This window comes from Bos indicus x Bos taurus, chromosome X (genome assembly GCF_003369695.1).
Source record: "Bos indicus x Bos taurus breed Angus x Brahman F1 hybrid chromosome X, Bos_hybrid_MaternalHap_v2.0, whole genome shotgun sequence".
Taxonomy (NCBI): domain Eukaryota; kingdom Metazoa; phylum Chordata; class Mammalia; order Artiodactyla; family Bovidae; genus Bos; species Bos indicus x Bos taurus.
The window spans coordinates 114,211,551-114,238,573 of NC_040105.1; the positions used below are offsets into that span (position 1 = coordinate 114,211,551).

The following is a 27,023-nucleotide window of genomic DNA, read 5'->3' on the forward strand; positions in this document are numbered from 1 at the left end:
ACTATTTTCAAGTAACACTCAAGGTAACAACTCTCTGGTCAATTTCCTGGAGTCGACCCTGGGCTCTCTGAGACATGGAAGAAGACCTTCTTCCAGCAGGTTCTGGGCCTCACATCAGGGGAGAGTCACTCTTCCTCTGAGGAAACACTTGGAGATGTGGGTATAGAACACCTAGCTCCCTACCCCACTCAAATGCAATGCGACAGGCACCCACGATGACTTCCTTTCTTTCCCCAGGAAGAGAACTCTCTAGCTTTACCCAGGATCCAAAAGGATGCTGCTCAGCAATGTCCCCTTTCAGATTTTCCCTCATCCCTGAGACACACCGTCTGCAGGTGTGAGGGCTGCCACTGTAGCTGGCCAAAACCTTGGCTTTCTCTGTCCACTGAAGACAAATAAAAAACATGGAGACAAAGTGTGGAGGCAACAGACAGGTGGCTTTAATTCTCAGCCAGCAGAGAGGGGAACAAAGTAGGCTCATGCCTCAAAAACTGAGCCCCCTGTCCATGAGGAATCTAGGGGCTGATATAAGATGAGGGCTCCCAGTCAGGAGTCAGTGATGAGGAACAAAGGTGTTAGGATCTTGATTTCTTCGTCTTGCATTGTTTCAAAGTCAGTCATAGACTGGTGCCAATAACCCAGTAATTGATCCTGGCAGTTTGGTGACTCTCTGGCCTATTTTCTGATATGTAACTACAAGGGGAAGGGTGTTGTAAGGGGTAAACACCTGCTACACGATGTATTTAGCATAGAGTCAAAGAAAAACAGATGTGAAGTATAGCTCCTGTGGGCTTCCCTGGTAGCTCTGCTGGTAAAGAATCCACATGCAATGCAGGAGACTGCACTTCAATTCCTGGGTTGGGAAGACCCACTGGAGAAGGGATAGGCTACCCACTCCAGTATTCTTGGGCTTCCCTTGTGGCTCAGCTGGTTAAGAATCCACCTGCAACGCGGGAGACCCTGAAGCTCCCCTGGAGAAGGGAACGGCTAGCCTCTCCAGTACTCTGGCCTGGAGAATTCCATGGACTTTACCATCTATGACTTTAACACTTTCATAGCTCCTGTACAGTTAGGGCGCAGAAAGGCAAACCTTAGTTACAGATATGCAGAGTTAGGAGCAGTTAAATTTAAAAAACAAAAACAAAAAACCAACGAATGTTCAGGCGGGCTCACTGTTCTTTTTACATTCTTTCTTCTCAGGAAAGGGGGAAAAAAACAACAACAACAACTCATTCTTCTTGTTTTCATCTTCACTGCAACACTACCACCCAGCCTCATCACAATCATCTCCCACAGAAGGAACCCAGCTGCCCAAAGCCCCAAACCACCCTGCCTCAGGCACCGAGTGCTCCTTCTGGAGCCCCACCACCTCACACTGTGTTGCCTTGTTGTGTGGGACTAGGGGACATCTCTGCACGGTCCTCATGTGACTGCAGCTCCTACACCATCGCTCTAGGCGTGGGGGTGTTCTGCTTCTTCTACTGAACCCTCTGCTAACACGGCCTTCGCAGAGCAGAGGCTCCGTGAGACTCTGGCTGAGAATAAGCCAGTGAACAAGGTACATATTAACTCTGACCAATTTTACCCTACTGTCTTTAATAACTAATGCAAATCCAAATAAACATAGATCTTTTAGTTTTATAGATTAACAGATGACAAAAGGCTTTAGAACTTTTATTTTTTATTCTCTATTTCCTTTTATTTTTTTCCCCATGCCCAGCAATTTTGGGGATCTTAGTTCCCCAACCAGGGATTGAACCTGGGCCCCAGCAATGAAAGTACTGAGTCCTAACCACTGCACTGTCAGAGAATTCCCAATTTCTCTATTTCTTGACTCCATCAATTTTATTGTTCTTTCCCATTTCCAAGAAAATTCCTATTCCAATGAAATGTTAGCTTCCTCAGGGTCACAAAATAAAATAGGAGAGTTCCCAGGCTCTTTTACGGAACAGCAAAACTCCTGTCCTTAAACTTGGTAAGTACCTATACGTGTGTGACCATTGTCATTCACAAAGTTAGATACTGAAGTTTATTAAGCCTTCAGCTGAAAAAAACATTTGAAAAATTCGTAAAGAAAGCAGAGATGAATCTCCAAGTCACTGTGGAAAGAAGGAACCCAAAGATGCTACACACCGAGTCCCCGCTACTGGCCCAGGCCCTCAAGACTGAGAAGGCTGACCGCTCCCTCTTCAGTCACGGAGGGAAGGATCAGCCCCCCTTCCTGCCCCCAGGACACGCTGTTGGACGTGGACCTGGAAGGAGTCTGGCTGCTGCTCTGGCTCAGGGCCCCTCTTCCTCCTCCCTCTCAGCCTCTGCAGGTGGGAGTGGGAAGGACCTGGAAGCCCCTGGATTGATGTTGAGCAGATGCTCTAGGACGTGCCGCTTGCTGCTCTCCACATAGGCCTGGGGACCCCACAGGAACTGGTAGCGAGCAGGGTCACCGCGGGGCACCTACTGATATTCCAGGAACCCCTCCTGAACCCACTTGGGTCAGCACTCCCTGGGGTCCCTATATATGTAGTGCTCCCTCCAGGTGTATACGCCCATGTCGTTCAGGGTTTCCCAGATCTCCTCCTCGTGGGCGCAGTTGCCCTCCAGGAGGGTCACGCCTAGAAGCACCACCAGGAGGCCGGCCTTGGGCATGCTGTGCCCATCGCTCACTAGCATGTAGGTGTGCTTCGTGTGGTCCACCTCCCTCACATCCACGCCGAAAACCAGCTGCAGGCACTCCGAGGCTTGGCGGAGGGCCTCAGGGAAGTGGTGCCCGTCCTCTCTGAGGACCATGTTCAGGATTTCTTCCTTCGTGGTTGGCTCCTTGCTGTGACACTTGAGGAGCAGGAAGTGCATGAGCTCCACCACCAGCAGTGCAGTGGGTCTGGGTGCGTGGACGTGGCACCTTCCCACTGGGTGCTCTCGGCCCCACCTAGTCTTGGCTGCTGGAGGCCTCATCTTTGGATTGGCTCCATGGAGCGGCAGCCATGGCACTGGGGAGAGAAAGGCACCTTGAGGGCTCGAGGTCAGGGGGGATGGGGGCTTCAGCATCAGCCAGCTCCAGCTCCTGCCGGGTGCCCAGGAACAGGACAGAGGAGGAGGAGGAAAGCGAGGAGGAGGGAGAAACGTATGCAACCTCCTCCTCCTCCTCCTCCTCCTCCTCCCCCTAAATAAACAGTCCCTCCACTGGGCTCTCAGCCTCCCTTGGGTCCTGAAGGTTGGTCTCACTCTCCTCATGGAGCTCGCTCATCCCAGGCATCAAACCACAGACAGAAGTGAGGCAGGGGGACAGATGGGGACCACGGGCCTGCGGGAGAGAGGGGGTTTGAGCCGCCTTGGCTGTTTGAGTTTGAGTCCAGGGTTTGAATCCAGGGTTTCAGTCCACCCTGGGTGGACTGACACAGGCCACTGACAGGTCTCCTCTTGAGGGGTGCTCTCGGGCCTCACAGGGACGCTCCTCCTGGGCAGGCTGTCTTCTGCTAACCCAAAGGAGGAAGTGAGGTGGCACCCAGGGGTGCAGTCAGCACAGACTGAGGTTCCGGGGCTGATATGGTGGGGGGAATTGGGCCTTGTGAGGTCCCGTCTGTTCTAGGATGGGGAACCTCTGATGCACACTCAGGGCACCCACCTCACCTAGACTCCTGGCACTGCCTGGACCGCCTCTGCTCTGCAACCTGTGGACACGAGCTTCAGACCTGTGCTTTCACCTCTGGGTTCCTGGAGCCCCTGTGAGAGGAAACAAGGGGGCACCTCGGCCGTAGACTGTGGCATGGCACTGGGGCCCTTGGTGCTGACGGAGGCCTGGGCTGTACTCGGTGAGGTTCCGCTTGTCCTGAGGTCAGTGGTTCCCCCTGTGCTTACAGAGGGCCCTCCACTTCCTCCTGGCAGTGTCTGGGCCCTCCTGTCTGTGGTCCTAAGGCAACATTCTCAAGACAAATTCCCTGTACTGAAAGGAAATTTCAGTATGAGATGAGAGAGGGGCCCTGAATACTGCACGCCTGCCCAGGGCTAACAGGGCTCACAAGGGACAACAAGGGGCGGCCAAGCTCTATGGAGTCCCTCTGCTGGGATGACGGGCAGGTGGCTCAGTCTCCTCCTTGACACCCTGGAAGGACGGGGGCAGTGCCCTCTGTTGACTGTGACCCATCTCCATAAGCAAAGGCCTTAACATGCATGACACCGCAAGTGAGAGCACCAATGCACCCACCTATTCTGGGCGACCCCAGTGTCACCAAAGGGGCACGGCAGGCTGGGCTCCAAGTACTGTGTGTGAGGAGGGGGTCTCCCCAGTGCTCCCCCTGACCTCTGCGAGGGCCGGAGTCCAGACCCTCAGAGGAAGGCCCCCTGGCCTTGACCAACCATCTGGCTGAGAAGGTGGGCCTCAGGGTTCCGATGGTTTCTAGGGCATGAAGGAGGGATTTCTGTGGCCCCCTCTTTGTGCTGGGAGTTGGGGTTCCCCACTTCTCCTCAGGGTCCTCACCTTGACTCCTGGTGACTCTGGGACTCCTCCTGCTGCCGAGCAGACATGCTCCACAGATGGCTGCCCCAGCACAGTCTTCCCCCTCTGGGTCCGCCTCCACCACAGGCGCTCCCCCACCCCCACCACACGGGGTCCCCACTGTTCTTGGGGAAGCTGATCCTCAGTCCATCCTCAGGACCTTTGCTCTGATTGCCGTGCAGCTTGGTCTGACCCATGCTGATTGATTCCCCCCGAAGCCTGAGCCCTCCAGAGCCCCCCCACCCCGCCGCCCACCACCAAGCTCCACCTCAAGCACCTTGGCAGGAAGAGTGCATCACCCTGGCCTCCGTGCTGGGCTCCCGCGGGGGTACAGAGGACCGCCCTGCAGGTGGATTCCCTTCTTTCTGAGCAGAGGACACGGCAGTCCTCCCCAAGGGCAGCCTCAGGCCTTTCCTGCCCAGGCTCACCCTGGGGCCCCTCAAACTCAGCCGCATCCCCCCGAACCCCGAGGTGGGAGGGGGATGTTTCCTAAGGACCTTCTTAGGTGACCTCCTCCAGGTCCTAAGGACCTTCTTAGGTGACCTCCTCCAGGTCCTCCCTCACTGTCTGATGGAGCCCGGGCCCCTCCCTCTGCCCACCTGCAGCCTCCTGACCCCTCAACCCAGACCTGCAGCTGGTCCAAATGGAGAGGCTGCCCTCAGGGGGCAGCACCTGGAGCCACACGCCCAGGCTCCAGGGTGACAGCAGAGGCAGAGAGGGGGACGCTGGGTTCTGGGGTCCAGGGCCGACTCTCCCTCAGGGTCTCCACCTAGTGTCCCTGCAGGTCCTGGGTGGCCCATCTTCATGCAGACAGCCCACTCCTCACACCAGGACCCCAGCCTCTCTAAGACCCAGATGCGGAAGTTGGGACACACCACATTTGCTCCTCTCACCTGGGGGTCTCCCATGCCTGGAGGCAGGGGCGGGTTTTGCTGGGGTCGCCTCTGTTCTGGGGCCCAGGGCCCCCTAAATCCCCCCTCAGCATCCTCACTTTCACTTGGGTCCCATGTAACCCTCCCCTCTGCCCACCTGAGTGCCCACCCCTATCCCAGGCTCCCAGTTTCTCTGGGACCCAGATGAAGAAGTCAGCACAGGCTGCTTATCTCGTGCTGGGCCTCCCACAGCTGAGCGCAGGGCCAGTTTCTCTGGGATACTCCACCCTCACCCATATTCTGGAGTCCAGGGTCCTCTCAGTGCACCCTCAGGGTCCTCACTTTCTGTCCCAGTAGTCCCTAGGCTTCTCATCTGCCCACCTGAGCCCCCACTCCCACCCCCATTGCAACAAGTCCCAGTCTGGCTGAGACCTGATGTGAATGTCAGGACACCCTGCCACGTGCCCATCCACCTGGGGCCTCCCAGGCCTGACGGCAGGGGTGGGCTTCCCTGGACACCCCACTTTCCTACTGCCCCACTTTTCAGGGCTCCAAGAGCCCTTCACTCCTGCCTCTGCTCCTCATCTTGGCTCCCTTCAGGACCTGGGCTCCTCCCTCTGCCCACTTGAATTTTCTGCGCTGAGACCAGGTCCTCCCCATCTGGTCTGAATTCTGAAGCGCCTGCTCAGGGTCTCCCAGGGAGGACACGGATCCTGTGGGGTCTTAGTCCTCTCTCAGGCTCTTCCTGTGACCCCCCCCATAGGGCTGGCTTCCTCTTTGCCAGACTGGACCCTCCTCCCAGACCCAGGCCCGCACTTTCTCAGACCTCTGAGGTGGACAGAAGTTGGGTGACATCACATTGGGACCCATGGCTCAGGGACTGCCAGGGCTGAGCTGGGAGTGGAGCTGGATTCTCTGGAACCCCAGGGCAGATGCCCCCTCCCCAGAACTCACTCCTGAGGGTCGTCACTTGGGAGACCTTGAGGAAATGCTGGCTGCAACAGGCTCCCTCCCATTCGGGTCTGTGACTCTGTCCAGCTGCACCCCAAGCACAGAGTGACTCTGCATCCCAGACTGGAAGCTAGGTGGAGGCTGCAGCGCCCCTGACTGCAGAGGAGGGTCCCCGAGAAAGCACACCTTCCAGTATTGCCACCCTGCCCGCAGCCAGACTTCCTTTGTTCTAAGAGTCCTTCTCTGCACGGAAGAGGCTGAGCAGCACCGTCTGGGGGGTCTTTTGAATCAAGTTTTCTAGCTTTTCACAGTTCAGAGCACTGACAGACCCTGAGCCCCAGTGGGAGACAACATGACGTCCAAGGCTGTGCCCTGGAAAAGCCCTGTGATATGAGCAGAGTTTTGTGCTACCTGGTTTTTAAAAGAGGAGAGAGACACCCAGATATGGTAAGTGCCAAAGCTTCACAGCAAAAGAAGAGCTGATGTCCAAACCCAGGGCCCCTCTGTGTGCCCCTGATAGCTCAGTTGGTAAAGAATCTGCCTGCAACGTGGGAGACGTGTTGGGAAGATCTCCTGGAGAAGGAAAAGACTACCCACTCCAATATTCTGGCCTGGAAAATTCCATGGACTGTACTGTCCATGGGGTCACAAAGAGTCGTACATGACTGAGTGACTTTCACTTTCTGTGTGCCCCATGCATTGGCCCTGCCTATGAGCTACATGGACATACAAGCACTCAAAAAGGGAGCCATTCACCTTCATGGACCTGTAGGATACAAATAATGGGCTTCTGTGCCAATGCCTGGGCTCCTGGTATAAGCTCAAGGCACAGAAAATGCAAAATCGGTTGCTATACATGTGATATAGTTTAGTCAGTCATTTGTGTCTGACACTTTGGAACCCCATGGACTGCAGCACGCCAGGCTTCCCTGTCCATCACCAACTCCCAGAGCTTGCTCAAACTCATGTCCATCGAGTCAGTGATGCCATCCAACCATCCCATCCTGTGTCGTCCCCTTCTCCTCCCACCTTCAATCTTTCCCAGCATCAGGGTCTTTTCCAATGAGTCAATTCTTCACATCAGGTGGCCAAAGTATTGGAGCTTTAGCTTCAGCATCAGTCCTTCCAATGAATATTCAGGAGAGATTTCCTTTAGGAATAACTGGTTGGAGCTCCTTGCAGTCCAAGGGACTCCCAAGAGTCTTCTCCAACATCACAGTTCAAAAGCATCAATTCTTCGGTGCTCAGCTTTCTTTATACTCCAACTCTCACATCCATACATGACTACTGGAAAAACATTAGCTTTGAATAGATGTATCTTTGTGTGCAAAGTAATGTCTCTGCTTTTTAATATGCTGTAGAGGTTATGCTCAGGTAGCACCTAGAGGTTGATCATAGCTTTCCTTCCACAGAGCAAGCATCTTTTAATTTCATGGCTGCAGTCACCATCTGCAGTGATTTTTGAGCTCAAGAAAATAAAATATGTCACTGTTTCCATTGTTTTACCATCTATTTGCCATGAAGTGATGTGACCAGATGCCATGATCTTAGTTTTCTGAAAGTTGAGTCTTAAACTATTTCACTCTCCTCTTTCATTTTCATCAAGAGGCTCTTTAGTTCTTCGCTTTCTGCCATAAGGATGGTGTCATCTGCATATCTGAAATTATTGATATTTCTCCCAGCAATCTTGATTCCAGCTTGTGCTTCATTCAGCCTGGCATTTCTCATGATGTACTCTGCATATAATTTAAATACACAGGGTGGAATATACAGCCTTGAGTACTCCTTTTCCAATTTGGAACCAGTCTGTTGTTCCATGTCCAGTTCTAACTGTTGCTTCTTGACTTGCATACAGATTGCTCAGGAGGCAGGTCAGGTGGTCTGGTATTCCAATCTCTTTAAAAATTTTCCACTTCAAGAGACTGTGTTGTGATCCACACGGTCAACGGCTTTAGTGTAGTCAACAAAGCAGAAGTAGATGTTTTTCTGGAATTCTGCTTTTTCGATGATTCAACGGATGTTAGCAATTTGATCTCTGGTTCTCTGCCTTTTCTAAATCCAGATTGAACATCTGGAAGTTCACAGTTCACATACTATTGGAGCCTGGCTTGGAGAATTTTGAGCATTACTTTGCTGGCCTGTGAGATGAGTGCAATTGTGTGGTAGTTTGAACATTCTTTGGTATTGCCTTTCTTTGGGATTGGAATGAAAACTGACTTTTTCCAGTCCTGTGGCCACTGCTGAGTTTTCCAAATTTGCTGGCATATTGAGTGCAGCACTTTCATAGCATCATCTTTTAGGATTTGAAATAACTCAACTAGAATCCCATTACCTGCACTAGCTTTGTTCATAGTGATGCTTCCTAAGGCCCACTTGACTTCCCATTCCAAGATGTCTGGCTCTAGGTGAGTGATCACACCATTGTGCTTATCTGGGTCATAAAGATCTTTTTTGTATAGTTATTCTGTGTTTTCTTGACACCTCTTCTTAATATCTTCTGCTTCTGTTAGGTCCATTCTGTTGCTGTCCTTTATTGTGCCCATCTTTGCATGAAATATTCCCTTAGTATCTCTAATTTTCTTGAAGAGATCTCTAGTCTTTCCCATTCTATTGTTTTCCTCTATTTCTTGGCATTGATCACTGAGGAGGCTTTCTTATCTCTCCTTGCTATTCTTTGGAACTCTGCATTCAGATGGGTATATCTTTTCTTTTCTCCTTTGCCTTTTGCTTCTTTTCTCAGCTATTTGTAAGGCCTCCTCAGACAACCATTTTGCCCATTAGCATTTCTTTTTTCTTGGGGATGGTCTTGATCACTGCCTCCTTTACAATGTCACAAACCTCTGTCCATAGTTCTTCAGGCACTCTGTCTATCAGATCTAATCCCTTAAATCTATTTGTCACTTCCACTGTATAATTGTAAGGGATTAGATTTAGGTCATACCTCAGTGGTCTGGTGGTTTTCCCTACTTTCACTATGTAACTTCTCACTATGTACATCTGTTCTTCTCTCAAATTCTTTCAGCATCTTTATGATCATTACCGTGAACTCTTTATTTGTTAAATTGTTTTCTCCATCTCACTTAGTTTTTCTCCTGGGGTTTTATCTCATTCCTTCAATTGGAACATATTCTTCTGTTCCCTCATTTTTCCTCATTGGCTATTTTTATTTCTGTATCTTTGGCAGGTTGGTTTTATTTCTTGATCTTGGAGTAGTGGTCTTTAGAAGGAGACAGCCTATGTATCCCAGCAGTCCCCTGCCCTCTTGTCACCAGAGATATATGCTCTAGTGTTGCCCCTGTGAGGACTACATGGTCCCCTCTCTTGAGGCAGGCTGACTGGTTTGGGCAGCCTGGTAGGCATGGCTGACCCCTGGTCTGCTTGGTTGCCAGGCCTTGCCTTGTGCAGAGGCTGATGATCACTGGTGGGTGCGGTTGGCTCATGAGGTGTCTGGCTGCTGAGACCTGGGTGGTCCCAGGCCTAGTGCCAGCCCACTGGTGGGTGGAGCAGTGTTCTGGGGTGGAGGGTTACACAGCCAAGGGTTCCCAGATCTAGTGCTAGCCTGCTGTTGTGTGGGGCTCATTCCTGACACAGCTGGTTTCAGGGTGCAGGGTGTCCTGAATCAAGTATCCTCCTTCTTATCTAGAAATCCAGCTCCTATGGGGTCCCGGGTCTGCTGCTTGCCTGCTAGCGGGTGGGCTTGGACCTGACATGGCAGGCTGTAGGGCTACAGTGGACCTGGGGCTGCTGCTTTTTCACTGTTGGGTGCAGCCCAACCCTGGGGACCCCGGCTACAGAGCATGTGTTCCTGGAATGGGTGCCAGCCATCTGGTAGGCAGAGCTGGTCCCAGGGTTTCTGACTGCCCGCCTTGGTTTGCTGAAGTTGGTGCCAGCCCACTGGTGGATGGGGCAGGGCTTGGGCCTCTGGCTGCAGAGCGGAGGGTCCCTGGGCTTGTGTGGGCACTGGTGGGTGGAGCACCATCCTGGGCACCCTGGTGGCAGGGCCAGGTCCTGTGTGGGCAGGGGACTCCAAGGATCCTAATGCAACTGGCGTGCTGATGGGTGGAGCTGTGGCCATCCTCACATATCTGTTTGGTCTGAGTCTTCCCAGTACTGATGCCAACAAGCTGCCTGGTGGGGCTGAGACGTCTTGCTAATAAGTGAGAGGGAGGACTTCAAAATGGCACTTGCCAGCACCCGTGTCCTTTGGTAGAACGAGCGCCCTCAAGTGGCTGCCACCAGTAGCTCTGCCCCAGGGTGAGCTCCATTTACCTACTGCCTCTCCAGGAGCTCTCAGAGATGAGCAGGTAGGTCTCACACAGGCTTTTTCAAATTTCTGCATCCACACAGAGTCTAGGAGTGGGTGAGATTTTCTGCATGTACTTGAAGAGCGGAGTCTCTAGCTGCTAAAGCTGCCTAGCTCTCCTTAGAGTAAGACGCGCTTCCCTTCAAACCAATGTTTTGTGGGCCTATTGTTCTGGTGCCTGACCTACAGGCTAGGTGCCCAGCGTGGGGCTCGGACCCCTCACTTCCTGGGAAGAACATCTGCAGTGGTGATTATCCTACTGTGTGTGCATTGCCCACTTAGGGTATGGCTCTTGACTATACCATGAGTCTGCCCAGCTTACCCATTCTGATGTGGTTGCCTTTCTATAGTATATATATAAATATGTGTATGTGTATAAATATATAATTCTAGACATATTAAATTATATATTTATATTTCTATATAAATTTCATCACAGACTACTGCTGAATCCTCAGTGTCATACTGTCCCTCAAGAAGACCATTGAGCTATTAATGGTGAGTTGATCACAATATCTCACTTCCATCCTTGAAGGAGGAGAGGACTATCTTTGCTGAAATTTATAGGTACACATTCTCAATGTGGATTTCGCTTTCCTGCTTGCATCGCATTGTCTGGTGCCACTATTTGATGACTCACAGAATGCAGGACTGAGTGACACAGAATATTTCACAAAACCATCCAGGACCAAGTAATCCCCTAATAGCACACCAGGGGCTGAGAGGGCAAGTGGCCATGAGATCCAAAGTCACCATCTCAGCCTCTACCTTCTGGAAGCTGCTGGTCTTCTGGAGCAATGGAATGACCTCTACAAAGCACACGTGATGTGCTCACTGAGATATGAGAGCCCATGGTGCTGGGGTGTCACCCTCCAGGGACTGGACATGCTCCACACCTGTCATCCTTAGTTCCGCCGTGAGGTAACATACATGGTCCTTGAACCAGAGGGTAGAGTGACCCCACTGATCACCACTCCCACTGACCCATGATGCCACATACAACGACTCCCAGTGACCCACAGAGAGCTTGTACTTCCGGTCTCCCAAGAGTAGGTTCTATATTTCCAGAGCAGGACGGTCCACATTAGCCACATCTAGCTATTTACATTTGACTTCACATTATGTTAAGGTAGAAGGCTGGGCCCTGGGACACACTAAGCACATTTGAGTTCACAATACCCAGCCTCATGTGGCTACTGGTTATCCTATTGATGGTGGTGACACACGACAGGCTATTCCCAAAGCAAGAAGGTTCCCCCAGGAGACATGATAGCAGTCCTACTGACCCATGAGCTGTGGTTTCCACTTGGGCTCCTCCTGCTAGGGGACCAGCACATGCAGAGAATTGTCCCCATCCTGGCAGGCAGTGGTGACCATGATCCTAAGGAGTGTGCGGGTTACTCTGGCACAGGGGGAACAGTGAGGAGACATCTCTAATAGCCAGGTGATGTGTCTTTGTTCCCGCTCCAGTTCAGTGCTGAACTGACAAGTCCAAGAGCAAGGGTCTGAGAAGGGCATCGGGCCCAGGGCTTCAGAACCCTGAGGGACAAAATCTGTATTACCTCACCAGGGAAGCCACTGGAAATGGCCGAGGTCCTGGCTGAGAGTACAGGGGATTTAGAACGGATCTCGGGCAAGAGAGAGTGACCATCAGTTGTGGTGCAGCAGCTGCTGCATCTGTGAGGGCCCAGCATTTGTCCAGTCTTTCTCTCTGAGCTTCTTTAGGAGGAGAGGAAACCAACCAGAATCCTCAAGGAGCTGTCCTCAGATGAGGTGATCTCTCCAGATGAAGGGAGTGTATGTCAGTGTTGGGAGGGGTGGATTATAGTGGATGCTGTGGTACCACCCAGATCTCCTCCTTGTGACTAGCCCACTCATTTGCCCAGGGCCACTGGAGTTGGTGGATGAGGACTCAAAGCAAAATTCTTTTCCAGAATTGCCCTCCACTGAAGGGGCTGCCTCCCTGGGGGCAGCTCATTGTGAGAGACTACTCACAGGATAAGTGTGGGGAGGATACAGCGGCCTGACCCCCTCGCCTGGATTAAGCTGATCTCTGCAGGGTCTTCCCTTTTAATGTCTGCTTTCTGAAAATTAGTATGACCACCATGCTCTGAAATGGAACCAGAAGTGAACAACAGAATGAAATGCAAGTTAGACACAGAGACTTAGCCTTTGGAGGTTGAAGTCACGGGCAGGGGCAATCTCTGTGCCCTGTCAGAAAATTCCAGGAGTATGACTCCCATGTATTTGTGTTGGACTCAATCACAAAGCTATATCTCAAGGCTTCTGTGCCCTGACGGTTATTTTGGCAAGTCAGATCATCTTCTTGTCCCAGCGAATAAATGGAACAGAATTAGTAACCATTTACCACTGCTATTGGAGAAGGCAATGGCACCCCACTCCAGTGTTCTTGCCTGGAGAATCCCAGGGACGGGGGAGCCTGGTGGGCTGCCATCCACGGAGTTGCACAGAGTTGGACATGACTGAAGTGACTTAGCAGCAGCAGCAGCAGCAACCACTACTATTATGGTTAAAGTATTTATACATCACACAGTAAGGCAGAGGAGTATGGATGGATGGACTCCAAGTTAGATGTTTTCAACGGTCCTCCTGTTTGCATTTCATGGGGCACAAGGAAGGGGCTCCAGGCTGGGTACCTACAAATGTTAGTATCCCCTGTGACAAGGGATAGGTCAGCTACAGTTGAGGCACTTACAATCAGCCTCCTGTTTGCTTTCTGAAATGAATAAAACAATACAGACAGCGTAAATAGCCAGTGTTTGTCTCTTATAAATACCTAAATGCAACAGTCATGGCAAGGACAAAGAGGGGCAAAACCTTGTTTGAGTAAAGGACAAAGGGATCTCCACTCCCCCATCTTTTGGGACAAGGGAGACACCAGACATGTGAAGCAAGGCTCCTTGTGGCTCAAAAGTCAAGGGATAATGCCAGACCATAATGAGTCTTGCTCCTCATGGAAACCTTCACTTCGAGGTTCATCTTGGCTGAGGGGTGTGTACGAATGCAGGGGAGTGTCCCAGGGAGGTCAGGTGTAGAGAAAGAAACCAGATGATAGGCCTGAAGGGAGACAAAAATCCAGGACTGCCTCATATAAATGGTTTTACCGCCTCTTGACTGTGCTCCTGCTCACCAGGTGTGACATCCACACTCTTTCTCTCCAGGATTGCATCTCTGCCTTGCTTCTGTCTCAACTAAGCCATTTCTTTATGTGCTCTCCCACTTGTCGTGCTATGTTTCTAATAATAAACTTTGTGCCTGCATTTACAGTTTCTGCCTCTGTGATAAATGCATTTTTCACTGGAGGCAATGATCCATGAAACAATAGCTTTTGGCCTCTAGCTCTTGCTAGTCTGGTGGCTAGGATTCCGGGCTCTCATCCAGGCTACCCAGGTTCAATTCCTGGGCAGGGAATTAAGACGTCACTTCACTCAACCTCTCACTGCTGCCTCACGAGATCAGTGCCACTGGGAGGAGCCCAAGTCCTCACCTTGGCCCTGAATGGACGGCTCCTGGACAGAGCTTCCATCAGTCACTCAGGAAGGACCCTTTCCTGCTTCTTGGGACCTCAGCCCCATGGATGTGGCACCACCTTCCTCCAGAATATCTTTCCACTGCACCCCAGATATCAACACAAATGGGATGCTTTTTCCCCCAAAACGTACTATTGTTATTTATATGAAAAGTTTTTTTTTTTTCTGTCTTTGTATTTAAATTGGTGAGTTGATCATGTATTTATTCCCAAACTGTTGGAGGTTTACCTAGGATCCCATGTTCCCTGCAGGCAGCTTCCAGGAAACAGAGGGAGAAGAGACGTGAACAAGGACCTGGAGTCTCTCGCCTGCCCTGCATTGTGCTCGGTGCTCAACAGACAGCAGCCGGTAGGTGTAGCTTGTGATGAAAATGATTCCCTTCGTGTGTTGAGGAGTTTTTGAGAAAGCCAAAGGTGCCTTGAACCTCCAACTGTTTCTAGTCACCCCTCTGTGCTGGCACTTTCAAATGCAAGATCTGATTTAGTTTCCAAGACTCTTGTGAACGTCAGGGAAGGGTCCCCCCAGCTCCCTCCAGTGCTCTTTCTGCCCTTCCCTCTGCAGTGATGCTGCCCACAGTCTCAGCGAGCTGAGGATGTGCCCCTGCCTCCTGATGCCAGACACAGTCTCCCCCAGGAGGCCCGGCTGCCTCCACACGATGGGACTTGCCTGAGCACCTGCAAGGTGCCCTTAGGCTCCGAGACAGCCATGAGCTTCATGAGGGCAGGTATCAGGCAAGCGACAGTGAGAGGACAAGAACAGTGGGAGTTTTATTCATAAAATCTAGCTAGGATACGCACAATGCCGCACTTTTCACCTCCAAGGAGAATTCTGAGGTGTGTGAATTCAAGTTCAGTGCAGATTGTGCCACTGTGGTTTCCATAACCCCTCCTCATCTATGGCTTTAGGGCCTGACCACCTGGATAAGTTCATCTATTAGGTTAAGTGCACAGCCACCAGTTTCAAAGAAGACACTCCATTAAAAGCCTACCAAAAGTTTGTGGGTGCTTAGCAGGACGTCTTCAACTATATTCTCCAAGACTGAGTAGATTGTGCAGCAAACCAAAGTCCACTCACCCCTCCCCACTTTGAACAATTTTGGTGTACTTAGATCAAGTAGCATAAATACGTGTCTAACTGTTCCTGACCATAGTGTAACTTCCCCTCCTGCCCCAGGAAATTTATCTAGGACAGAAGAGGATCTTCTAGTGTGTATGTCCCATTTCAGATTTTCTTCTCACCCATAAGACACTGTGTATAACTCTGGCTGCTGCCACCATCCACCCTCATCACAATCACCTCCCACAGAATGAACCCAGCTTCCCAAAGCCCCAAACCACCCTGGCCCAGGCACCGACACTCAAGTGCTCCTCCTGGACCCTGCTCCTGGTTGCCCTGTTCTGTGGAAATAGGGGATGTCTGTCCACCGTCCTCATGTGACTGCAGCTCTTAGATCATCGCTCTAGGTGTTGGGGTGTCCTGCTTCTAGTGTCCCCACTGCGAACACAGGGCCTTCCACAGAGCACAGGCTCCATGAAGGTCTGTGAAATAAATGAGCCTGAGCGGGGCACTTATTAAGTCAAATCAGGCTTTTTGTGCTTTCTTATATAATTACTTGAAAAACTCCAATCGAACAGAGATAGTTTAGCTGTATAAAATGACAGACAAGAAGTACAGAGGAACTCACCTCAAATACATTTTATTTCTTAATTCTTACTAAGTAGTATCATATTTCCAAAATAGTTATATTCCAAGTCCATGTAATCTTGTTCTGGATCACAAAATAAAATAAAGAGTTCACAATCACTTTTACAAAACAGCAAAACTCATGTTCTTGAACTGTGAGCACAAACACACTGTGATCAACGCTACTGACATAGTTGGACACTGAAGCTCGTTAGGCCTTCTATTACAAGGAATAACATTTGAAAAATTTCTAAAGGAAACAGAAGTGGATCTCCATGTCATTGTAGCGAACAGGAACCAAAGATGCTACACACCAGTTCCCCCAACTCTCCCAGCCATCACGACTGAGAAGGCTGAATGCTCCCTCTTCAAACACAGAGGGAAGGATCAGCCTCCCTTCCTATCCCCAGGACAAGCTGCTGGATGTGGGCCTGAAAGGAGCCTGGCTGCTGCTCTGGCTCAGGGCCCCTCTTCCCCCTCCCTCACACCTATGCCCACCGGGGTGGGAAGAACCTGGGACCCCTTCCATTGATCTTGCGCAGATAGTCCTTGACTTTCTGCTTGCTGGTCTCTGCATAGGCCCGGGGACCCCACAGGAACTCGTAACGAGCAGGGTGGCTGTAACGCACCTGCCGGTACTTCAGGTACCCCGCCCGCACCCACACTTGGGTCAGCAGCTCCTTGGGCTCCCCATAGATGCAGTGCTGTATCCCAGGAAATACCTCCATCTTGCTAAGTGCTCCCCAGACCTTCTCCTCACTGATCCGGTCCCCTGCTAGGATAATCAGGCTCAGGGCTGCCACCAGGAGGCCAGCCTTTGGTATGCTCTGCTCATCCCTCTGCATCTCATTGAGGGTGAGGCCCAGGACGGGGACCATGACATAGATGTGCTCTCTGTGGTCCACCTCTTTCATATCCAGGCCAAAGGAGAGCTGCAGGCAGTGTGTGGCTTTACGGAAGATCACTTGGAAGTGGGCCTGGTTATCCCTGAGGACTGTATTCAGCATTTCAGCCTGGAAAATCGGCTCCTTGGTGCCATACTTGAGGATCAGGAACTCCAGTAGTTGAGTCGTCATCCCATTCAGAGCCTGCATAAACAAGAACTCCGCATCTCCAATGGCAGAGGAAGATGAGACTGGAGGGAAGGAGGCCAGAGGGGTTGAGGCATCCTCTGCCTCAGCCCCCAGGAGCTGCGCCTCCACTGGGCCCTCGGCCTGGATTTGGCCCTGAAGGTCTTCCTCAGAAGTGCAGAGCTCATTTGTCGGGACCACAGGCATGATGACTGGGGTCTTGTGCCCAGTGTGGGTGTGGCAGGGGGAAAATGGAGACCACTGACCTGGGAAAGAGAGAGAGTGTAAATGGTCACTGTTTTGAAATGCGCCACGGGTGGCTCTGACTGAGTCCACTTACTGGTCTTCCTTGAGGGCTGCTCTTGAGCGTTACAGGGGCGCTCCTCCTTGGTGATCAGTCCTCTGTTAAGTGAGGAAGAGAAATTCTGGCTCAGGATTCAGCCAGTACAGCCTGAGCTTCTGGGGCTGACAAGGTGGGGGAATTAGGGCCTTTTGAGGTCCCCTCTGTTCTGGGATGGGGAGCCCCTGTGCACACTCAGGACACCCACCTCACCTTGACTGCTGGCACTCCTGTGACCTCAGAACACAGACCTCAGACCTCAGTCTTCTCCTCCTGGTTCCTGGAGCCCCTGTGAGACAAACGGAGGTGGCACCTCGGGGGTAGATTGTGGCACAGATCTAGGCCTTCTGTGCTGGTAGGAGGGGTTGACTCTGTGAGGTCCCCCCAGAACTGGGGTGGCTATTCCCATTGGGGCTCACGTGTAGTGCTCACTTTTCCACTGGAATGGCCTGGACCTTCCCCCTTTGGGGGCCTGCAAAGAAACTCAGAACAAGAGCCACATCTGGACAAAGTTTCGGGGGGCCTCATATGTGGCCACACCTGCCTAGGGCCTCCTGCAGGTCCTCGGCTGGGAAGATGCTGGGTCACCGCTCTTCACGTCCTACCTGGCCTCCCAGCACTGAACAGAGGGGTGGGCATCTGCTGAGTCCTCCCTCGGTATCCAGGGAGTCCAGCCTCTGAATACCTGAAGGCTCCGCCCTCCGCCCTCCACCAGAACACCTCACCTTAAGGCCCCTAAGAAAGAGGTGAATAAGCTGCTCACCCTGCTCTGGGGCCTCTAAGCCCAGCCGCCGCACCACCGCCTCCACACACCCCGGGCAAGAGCAAGGATCCTCCCTACCTTAGGTGCTAACAGCCTCAGTCCTTCCCCGCATGGAGCCTAGACTCCAGACAGAACCCGCGATTGTCCCGTCCGCCATGTTGGAACCCTGCCACATTCACCAAGTCCCCAGTCTCTCTGATACCCGCATGTCAGGAAGTCAGACAGGTTTAGTGTGCTCTTCTCACCACAAGGGCTCCCAGGGCCAACTACCGGGGTGGGATTCTGTGGGTTTCCGTCGGTCCTCACGCAGGGACCCCTCAGTCCTCCTTCAGGCACCTCACCTTGCGTCCAGTCAGGACCTGGGATTCTCGCCTCTCCCCAACGGAAGCCCCGGCCCCTTATACCAGGGCCCGTCTCTCCAAGACCCGGATGTCAGGAAGTCAGACCATGCCTGTTTCGCTCATTCTATCCCACGGACACCCTGGACTGATAATAAAGACGGACTACTCTGAGGTCTCCTCTGATTGTGGTCCACGATACCCTATTCCTCCCTCAGTGTCCTCACCTTGACTCCCGGTCGGACCTGGGCTCTGTCCTCTCCCTACCTGAGGCCCGGCTCCTCACACCAAGTCCCCAGTTTCTCTGAGACCTGCATGTGTGACAGGCTTAGTGTGCTCTTCTCACCACAAGGGCTCCCAAGGCCAACTACCGGGGCGGGATTCTGTGGGTTTCCGTCGGTCCTCACGCAGGGACCCCCTCAGTCCTCCTTCAGGCACCTCACCTTGCGTCCAGTCAGGACCTGGGATTCTCGCCTCTCCCCAACGGAAGCCCCGGCCCCTTATACCAGGGCCCGCCTCTCCAAGACCCGGATGTCAGGAAGTCAGACCATGCCTGTTTCGCTCATTCTATCCCACAGACACCCTGGACTGATAACAGAGACGGGCTTAGCACTCTGAGGTCTCCTCTGATTGTGGTCCACGATACCCTATTCCTCCCTCAGTGTCCTCAACTTGACACACCACAGGACCTGGGAATTGGCTCACCTGAGTCTCGGCCCCATATGCGAAGTCCCCAGTCTGAGACCCGGATGTCAGGAAGTCTGCCCCCCCCCCTTTTTTTTTCCCTAATTTTATTTTATTTTTAAACTTTACATAATTGTATTAGTTTTGCCAAATATCAAAATGAATCCACCACAGGTATACATGTGTTCCCCATCCTGAACCCTCCTCCCTCCTCCCTCCCCATACCATCCCTCTGGGTCGTCCCAGTGCACTAGCCCCAAGCATCCAGTATCGTGCATCGAACCTGGACTGGCAACTCGTTTCTTACATGATATTTTACATGCTTCAATGCCATTCTCCCAAATCTTCCCACCCTCTCCCTCTCCCAGAGTCCATAAGACTATTCTATACATCAGTGTCTCTTTTGCTGTCTCGTACACCAGGTTATTGTTACCATCTTTCTAAATTCCATATATATGCGTTAGTATACTGTATTTATGTTTTTCCTTCTGGCTTACTTCACTCTGTATAATAGGCTCCAGTTTCATCCACCTCATTAGAACTGATTCAAATGTATTCTTTTTAATGGCTGAGTAATACTCCATTGTGTATATGTACCACAGCTTTCTTATCCATTCATCTGCTGATGGACATCTAGGTTGCTTCCATGTCCTGGCTATTATAAACAGTGCTGCGATGAACATTGGGGTACACGTGTCTCTTTCCCTTCTGGTTTCCTCAGTGTGTATGCCTAGCAGTGGGATTGCTGGATCATAAGGCAGTTCTATTTCCAGTTTTTTAAGGAATCTCCACACTGTTCTCCATAGTGGCTGTACTAGTTTGCATTCCCACCAACAGTGTAAGAGGGTTCCCTTTTCTCCACACCCTCTCCAGCATTTATTATTTGTAGACTTTTGGATCACAGCCATTCTGACTGGTGTGAAATGGTACCTCATAGTGGTTTTGATTTGCATTTCTCTGATAATGAGTGATGTTGAGCATCTTTTCATGTGTTTGTTAGCCATCTGTATGTCTTCTTTGGAGAAATGTCTATTTAGTTCTTTGGCCCATTTTTTGATTGGGTCATTTATTTTTCTGGAGTTGAGCTGTAGGAGTTGCTTGTCTATCACTTTCTAACACCATACACAAAAATAAACTCAAAATGGATTAAAGATCTAAACGTAAGACCAGAAACTATAAAACTCCTAGAGGAGAACATAGGCAAAACACTCTCCGACATACATCACAGTAGGATCCTCTATGACCCACCTCCCAGCATATTGGAAATAAAAGCAAAAATAAACAAATGGGACCTAATTAACCTTAAAAGCTTCTGCACATCAAAGGAAACTATCAGCAAGGTGAAAAGACAGCCTTCAGAATGGGAGAAAATAATAGCAAATGAAACAACCGACAAACAACTAATCTCAAAAATATACAAGCAACTCCTACAGCTCAACTCCAGAAGTCTGCCCCTCGTTTCAGGACCCCAGGCTGAGACCCGGATATCAGGAAGTGAGACCGAGCATGTTGGGCTCAACCTATCCCAGGGCCATGGTCCCCACAGACCTCCCTCAGGGTCCTCACCCAGATTCTTTCAGAACCTAAGATCCTCCCCTTCACCCTCTGAGGTCCCTCCTTTATATCAAGTCTCCAGTGTCTCTGCGACCTTATGCTCATGCCACCACCAGGGTCTCCCAGGGCTGACAGCAGGTGCCAGGACCTGTGGGGTTACCTGTGTCCTCCCTCAAGGCCCTCATCTTGAGCCCTGGCAGGTCCAGGGATGTCCCTATGTTGACCCGAAGCAGGACACTCACATCAAGGCCTTCACTGCCCTGAAACCCTGGGAGGAGACTGTGGACATGATATCACGGCTCCAAGCCCAGGGCTTCCCAAAGCTGAGATGATCCCACAGGGGTTCCTCAACCCTCTTTCTCTTTGTCACCTTGACTCCCAGCTCACCTAGGCACCACCCTCAGCTGCCAACTTTGCTCGCCTTAGAGCCAGCATCCCCCCAAGCCAGGACCCCTGAAAGGCAAGCAGGAGAGGGGGCTCGTTCCCACAAGCCTGTGGAGGTCTCCCAGGGCTAAAAGCAGTGACGACCTGTATGTCCTGCGCTCCCACGGCCCCCCTCATAGTTCTACCTTGACTCCTAGCACAGCTGGGCTCCTTCACTCTGCTGACCTAAACCAAAGCTCTGTGACCCAGGCCCTCGTTTCTCTCCTCCCAGCGGGGTCGGTGACATCACATCTGGATGCCACACCCCATGGTCCTCCACGGCTGTCAGGAGGGCCAAACATGCATCCCTTGGGGACCCTCTGTCCTCACCTTGAGTCTCTCCAGGACGTGGGCCCCTCCCTCTGTCCACATGAGACTGTGCCCTCAGACCAACTCTGACTCCCTGAGTCACTGAGGAAGTGGTGGAAGAGGGGTGGCTTGGCCTGACAGCCCAGACTGGGGTCTCCAGGAGTCCCAGTAGGAGTGGAATTGTATTCTATGAGAACCTTTGTTCCGGGGTGACTGGACCCCTTCATCCTCATTCAGGAGGGGGACTCCTTAATACTTGAGAGAAGGCTGCAGTCCCAGGACAGATGCTGGATGGGGTGTTCCTGTGCCTGTGACAATGGGGGAGCACAGGAAACCACACATCTTCCCATGGGGGCCCCTCAGCTGTCACCATACTTCAAAAACATTTTGCATAAAATATTTGATTTTAGGTGAATAGGCTGAGTGATTTAGGTGATTTAGCATATTCCTTGGTTTGATGATTAGATAATATTACCTGTTGGTTGTTGTTCATTCACTCAATCGTGTCCGACTCTTTGCGATCCCATGGATTACAGCATGCCAGGCTTCCCTGTCCTTCACTATTTCCCAGAGCTTGATCAAACTCATGCCCATTGAATTGGTGATGCCATCCAACCATCTCATCCTCTGTCATCCCCTTCTCCTCCTGCCTTCAATCGTTCCCAGCATCAGAGTCTTTTCCAATGAGTTGGCTCTTCGCATCAAGTGGCCAACGTATTGGAGCTTCAACTTCAGCATCAGTCCTTCCAATGAATATTCAGGGTTGATTTCCTTTAGGATTGACTGATTTTATCTCCTTGCTGTCCAAGGGCCTCTCAAGAGTCTTCTCCAACACCACAGTTAGAAAGCATCAATTCATCAGTGCTCAGCTTTCTTTATACTCCAACTCTCACATCCATACACGAGTGCTGGAAAAGCCATAGCTTTGACTAGACGGACCTTTGTTGGCAAAGTGATGTCTCTGCTCTCAGTTGCTTCAATTAATCTGCCTTTGTGGCTGTCCTGGTGTTACCCCAGGGTATTTATACCTATGGTCTGGGGCCACCTCAACTTTGTGCAATGAAATGGATCCAAAGTTTAAAATCTTGTCTTCTTAGCCATCCCACTCTCTGCACCTATGCAGCCCAGAGCTTCTCCCTAACTTCCCCTCTGCTTCCCATCCCCTCCCCAAACACAAGAACCAGCTCTGCACAGTCTTCACTCTTCCCCAGAGCTTTCCCATGTTATGTTGTTTAGATATTGTTTATGACTATGTTTTACAAAATACTTTTAAAATGTAATTTTATTTTTATTTATTTTTGGCTATTCTGGGTCTTTGTTGCTGCCCGGGCTTTCCTCTAGTTGTGGAGAGCAGGTGCTACTGTCTTGTTGCGGTGCGAGAGCTTCTTATTGCAGTGGCTTCTCTTGTTGCGGAACTTGGGCTCTAGGCACTTGTGCTTCAGTAGCTGAGGCTCATGGGCTCTATAAAAGTTGCTCAGTCTTGTCTGACTCTTTGTGACCCCATCAGTTATACAGCCCATGGAATTCTCCAGCCAGAATACTGGAATAGGTAACCTTGCCCTTCTCCAGGGGATCTTCTCAACCCAGGAATCAAACCCAGATTCTTTACCAGCTGAGCCACAAGGGAAGCCCGAGAATACTGGAGTGGTTAGCCTATCCATTTTCCCATGGGATCTAAGGCACAGGCTCAATAGTTGCAGCACACTGGCTTAGTAACTCCACAGCATGTGAAATTGTCCCGGATCAGGGATCAAACCCGTATCTCCTGCATTGGCAGGCAGATTCTTTACCATTGAGCCACAAGGAAAGCCCAAGACTTTTTTTAGAACACTTTTCTATGAACACAAAAATAGAGAGATGGTACAGCAATTTTCCATTTACTTCCTGGCTCCAAACAAACATAGCCTCCTCTGTTATTAAGAACCCCACCAGACTGGTACATTCATTATAACTGAGGAACTTACACTGATATGTCATAATCATCCAGAGATTATAGTTTACACAAGGATTCCCTCTTGGCATTGTATATTCTATTGGTTTGGACAATTGTAAATGAAATTCCACTTTCTAGATGTACTAAAGTGTATCCTTTCACTGACTCAAGGATGTCTGGTTTGCATCCATGTTTTGACAATAATAAGTAAAGTTGCTAAAAACATTCATGTGTAGGTTTCTGTGTGGACATAAGTTCTCAAGTCTTTTGGGTAAAGACACATATGGTTGCTGGATCATACAGTAAGAGCATGTTTAGTTTTATAAGAAACTGCCAAGCTGTCTTCCAATGTGCCTGTGCCATTTTGTATTCCCACCAACAGTGAATTTGAGTTCTTGATGGTCCAAATCCTCAACAGTGTGATATTGTCCCAGGAGCAGAGTTTGGCTGTTCTAATAGGTGTGTGGATGCTCTGTGTGTTTCTGGGTGTGTGACATCATCAAGCGATATCTCAGGCCAACTGATCACTAGGGATCAAGCTGGGAAAGGCACAGCCAGAGTAAAGCATTTTAGAGTCCTACCCAAACCATCAGGAGACAGCTTTGGGCACATTATGTGAGCAGCTTCACATTCTCTGGACATAATTTCTATTCTGACTGCTTTCTAGAAGGAAAAACAGAAAACGAAATTGAAAATATTACAGAAAACAGCACGTTAGGATCAGAAATTGGTAACTCAGAGTATTTTACACATTGAAAGACTTTGTGTGAGGAAGAATGGTTTCGAAGTAACAGGGTGGAGAGGAGACCCTGCTTTTCCAGGCTGTGCAGAGGAGATTTTGAACGAGGTTCCACACCCAAGGAAACTAGCACTTGGGAGAAGAGGCAGTAGGTCCAAGGCAGAAATGTTCTCTAGACATCCAGTGGGTCCCCCAGGAGGACCCTCTTTCTCAGAGCCTTGTGGAGGGGGTTTGGATCAGGATGGTCCACCTGGAGTAGGTCTTTATGCTCCTCCCCCTGACCATTTCCCACAGCCCAGAGTGTTTGCCCTGCCCTGTGCCAGGACCATAACCATCACCCTTGCTTGATCTAGACAGGTTATGCAATATTTAACAGTTCTGCCATGTGAGATGTACCATTCTCCATAAAAGATTTTCAGGGAGAAAAGGAAAACTACATCAATCAATGTGCATGAGGTTCAAAAGATATGTACTGGTTCAGAACCTTCACAATGTTGGGGAAGGTACATTTCAGACCTTCAGTTACAATAGCTACATCCACTGACCAAGCTTTTTACAGACAGGTCACATCAAATGGGAACTCACACCAGTGCATTCACCATGTACTGTTATGAGGCCCATTTTATAGGTGGAGAAATCCAAACTTTGACTGCCCATGATTTCATTGGGTTATCAGTAGCAGGATACGTATTCAAACTGAGCTTCATGTGGGTGCGAAGCCCCGTCTCCCTAGGGGCCTGAATTGTCTCCTTGACAGTCAAGGGGGATCCAGCTGTCCTCCCACCTGATGCCTCAGATCACATAATGGAGAAAACACAGGGAAGCCAGGCATCATTGCCCATGAGAGATTGATACAGGATTCTGCCCACGTGGCCTCCCCAGCACCATCAGGTCACCATCCCACCTGAAATGGACACAAGGGCCATGGAGGAGGGATAGGGTGTAGGACTGAGAGTGTGAGGATAGAGAAGGCTCCTGGATGTGGGGGTTGGAGGCACAGCCCACTGAAGACGGCTCTTATGTTCAGGCTACAGCTCTGCTCTCTCATTCCACTGCCCCCTCTCCTCCCTTCTCTCCAAGCTCCTGGGGATTCCAACTTCTCCTGCAGACTGGATGTCAGGCAGGGGGAAGCACAGTGATCATGGGTCTGGTGGACTCACTGCATCCACAGGGGAGTGAGTATCTATGCCCTTCAGGGCCGTGTGGACACACCTCCATCTAGGTACTGGAGCACACAGGACATGTTCTGTACATATACCTGGTATGTCCATATATAAGCTCATGTAATCTCCAGACATTTTACATATATGTCAGAAACACACCATACAGACATGTGAAATGTATTTCTCTCTATGAATGAGGATTAAACAGTGAAAATCATGGTACTCCAGTTGGTAATATTATCTAATCATCAAACCAAGGGTTCCCCTAACTCACCTGCTGTTGTTCACCCTCTCTTCTGCTAAAACATCTTTTCTACAAAAGGTTTCCTGAAATATGGTGACTGTTGAGGGGACCCCCATGAGAAGATGTGTGGTTCCCTGTGCTCCCCCATGGTCATGGGTGCCACAGCCCCCCATCAATCATCTTTGTTGGGACCACAGCCTTCTGTAAAGGGTCAAGGAGGACCCTCCAGTGAGGACAAGGGGGTCCAGTCACCCCAGAACAGAGGGTCCAATAGAATACAACTTCACATCTACTGGGACTCCTGGGGACCCGGGGCCAGCCTGTCAGACTGAGTCCCCCTGCCTGGCTTCCTCAGTGAACTCAGGGAGTCAGAATCTTGGTCTGTTGACAAGTCTCATGTGGATAGAGGGAGCGGCCCACATCCTGCAGAGACTCCAAGTGAGGACCAGAGAAGACTGAGGGTTCCCAGGGGATGCATGAGTGGCCCTCCTGACAGCCCTGGGGGACCAGGAGGCATAGGATCCAGATGTGACATCACTGATACCACTGGGAGTTGGGGAAGTGAGGGGCTGGGTCAAAGAGCTCGGGTTCAGGTCAGCAGAGTGAAGGAGCCCAGCTGTGCTAGGAGTCAATGTAGAACCCTGAGCAGAGCTCTGGGGCCCCAAGACATCCAGGTCGTCACTGCTTTTAGCCCTGGGAGACCCTGGTAGGGTTGTGGGAATGAGCCCCTAACTCTGGTTTCCCTCTCAGGTGTCCTGGCTCAAGATGGCCTGGGTCTCTAAGGGAAGCAAAATCAGGTGGGTAGAGGGCAGTGCCCAGACTAGCTGAGAGTCAAGGCGAAGAGCACAGGGAAAGCTGAGGGACTCCCAGGACATCACCTCAGCCCATGGCATCCTCAGCCACTAAGAAGCCATGGGCTTGGAGCCTTGATGTAATGTCCACAGACTCCTCCTGGGGCCTTAGGTCAATGAGTACCTTGGTGTGGGGGTCTGGTCTCTGCTGAGGACTTCGGCATCCCAGGACCTGCTGGGGCTCAGGATGAGGACCCAGAGGGAGAACACAGGTGACCCCACAGTTCCACGCCTCTACTGCCAGCCCTGGGCGTCCCTGGTGGTGGGATGAGCACTTCACAGGGTGTCCTGACTTCCACATCAGGGTCTCAAAGAGACTGGGGACCTAGGATAGGGGTGGGATCACATGTGGGCAGAGGGGAGGGTCCAGTTCCTCCAAGAAGTCAAAGGGAATACATTGACGGAGGGCTCAGGGGACCCTAGACCCCAATCTGAGGGGACCCCACAGATCCTCACTCCTACATTCAGCCCTGGGAGGTCTCGGTGTGGAATTAGCACTCTAGGCCTGTCCTCACTTTCTGACATCCGGGTCTCAGAGAGGGGACCTTGTGAGAACAGTGGGGCCTCAAAAGGGCGGATAGGCCAATCTCGGGTCCTGCCTGTAGTCCAGGCTCCATGTGAGGAAGGACTGAGGCTGTTAGACCCCAGGGCAGGGAGGGATCCTGGCCCTTGTAGTGGGTCTTGGAGGCCCCAGAGCAGGGTGTGCAGTCTATTCACCTCTGGCTTAGGGGCCTCGGGAGGTGAGGTGTTAGGTGGAGGGTGG

General features: G+C 51.1%; 2 protein-coding genes across 2 annotated transcripts; both read right to left on the bottom strand.

Moving 5' to 3' along the window:
- Positions 1–2,280: 2,280 nt before the first annotated feature.
- Positions 2,281–4,686, bottom strand: LOC113888167 (melanoma-associated antigen 9-like). The gene is made up of 5 exons (XM_027535460.1): positions 4,472–4,686; positions 3,392–3,467; positions 3,003–3,157; positions 2,542–2,875; positions 2,281–2,403 (listed from the first exon to the last, which is right to left on the bottom strand). Exons 1-5 carry the CDS (start codon positions 4,684–4,686, stop codon positions 2,281–2,283), a joined length of 903 nt encoding a protein of 300 aa, XP_027391261.1.
- An 11,651-nt stretch (positions 4,687–16,337) lies between these two features.
- Positions 16,338–26,424, bottom strand: LOC113888169 (melanoma-associated antigen 9-like). Its single transcript, XM_027535461.1, has 5 exons — positions 26,385–26,424; positions 20,759–20,866; positions 17,985–17,994; positions 17,260–17,321; positions 16,338–17,185 (listed from the first exon to the last, which is right to left on the bottom strand). The coding sequence occupies exons 1-5, from the start codon at positions 26,422–26,424 to the stop codon at positions 16,338–16,340; spliced, it is 1,068 nt and encodes a 355-aa protein (XP_027391262.1).
- Between the last annotated feature and the right edge of the window lie 599 nt (positions 26,425–27,023).

Coding starts and splice junctions, on each gene's coding strand:
- LOC113888167 (XM_027535460.1), bottom strand. CDS start 4,686: ATGGGTCAGACCAAGCTGCACGGCAATCAGAGCAAAGGTCCTGAGGAT. Junction 2,876..3,002: donor CCTGACCTCGAGCCCTCAAG/GTGCCTTTCTCT, acceptor CCACGCACCCAG/ACCCACTGCACTGCTGGTGG. Junction 2,404..2,541: donor AAACCCTGAACGACATGGGC/GTATACACCTGG, acceptor TGGGGTCCCCAG/GCCTATGTGGAGAGCAGCAA.
- LOC113888169 (XM_027535461.1), bottom strand. CDS start 26,424: ATGCCGAAGTCCTCAGCAGAGACCAGACCCCCACACCAAG. Junction 20,867..26,384: donor GACCAGACCCCCACACCAAG/GTACTCATTGAC, acceptor GTCTCCTCCCAG/GGTTTCAGGGCAGTGAAGGC. Junction 17,186..17,259: donor GCAGCCCTCAAGGAAGACCA/GTAAGTGGACTC, acceptor TCTCTTTCCCAG/GTCAGTGGTCTCCATTTTCC.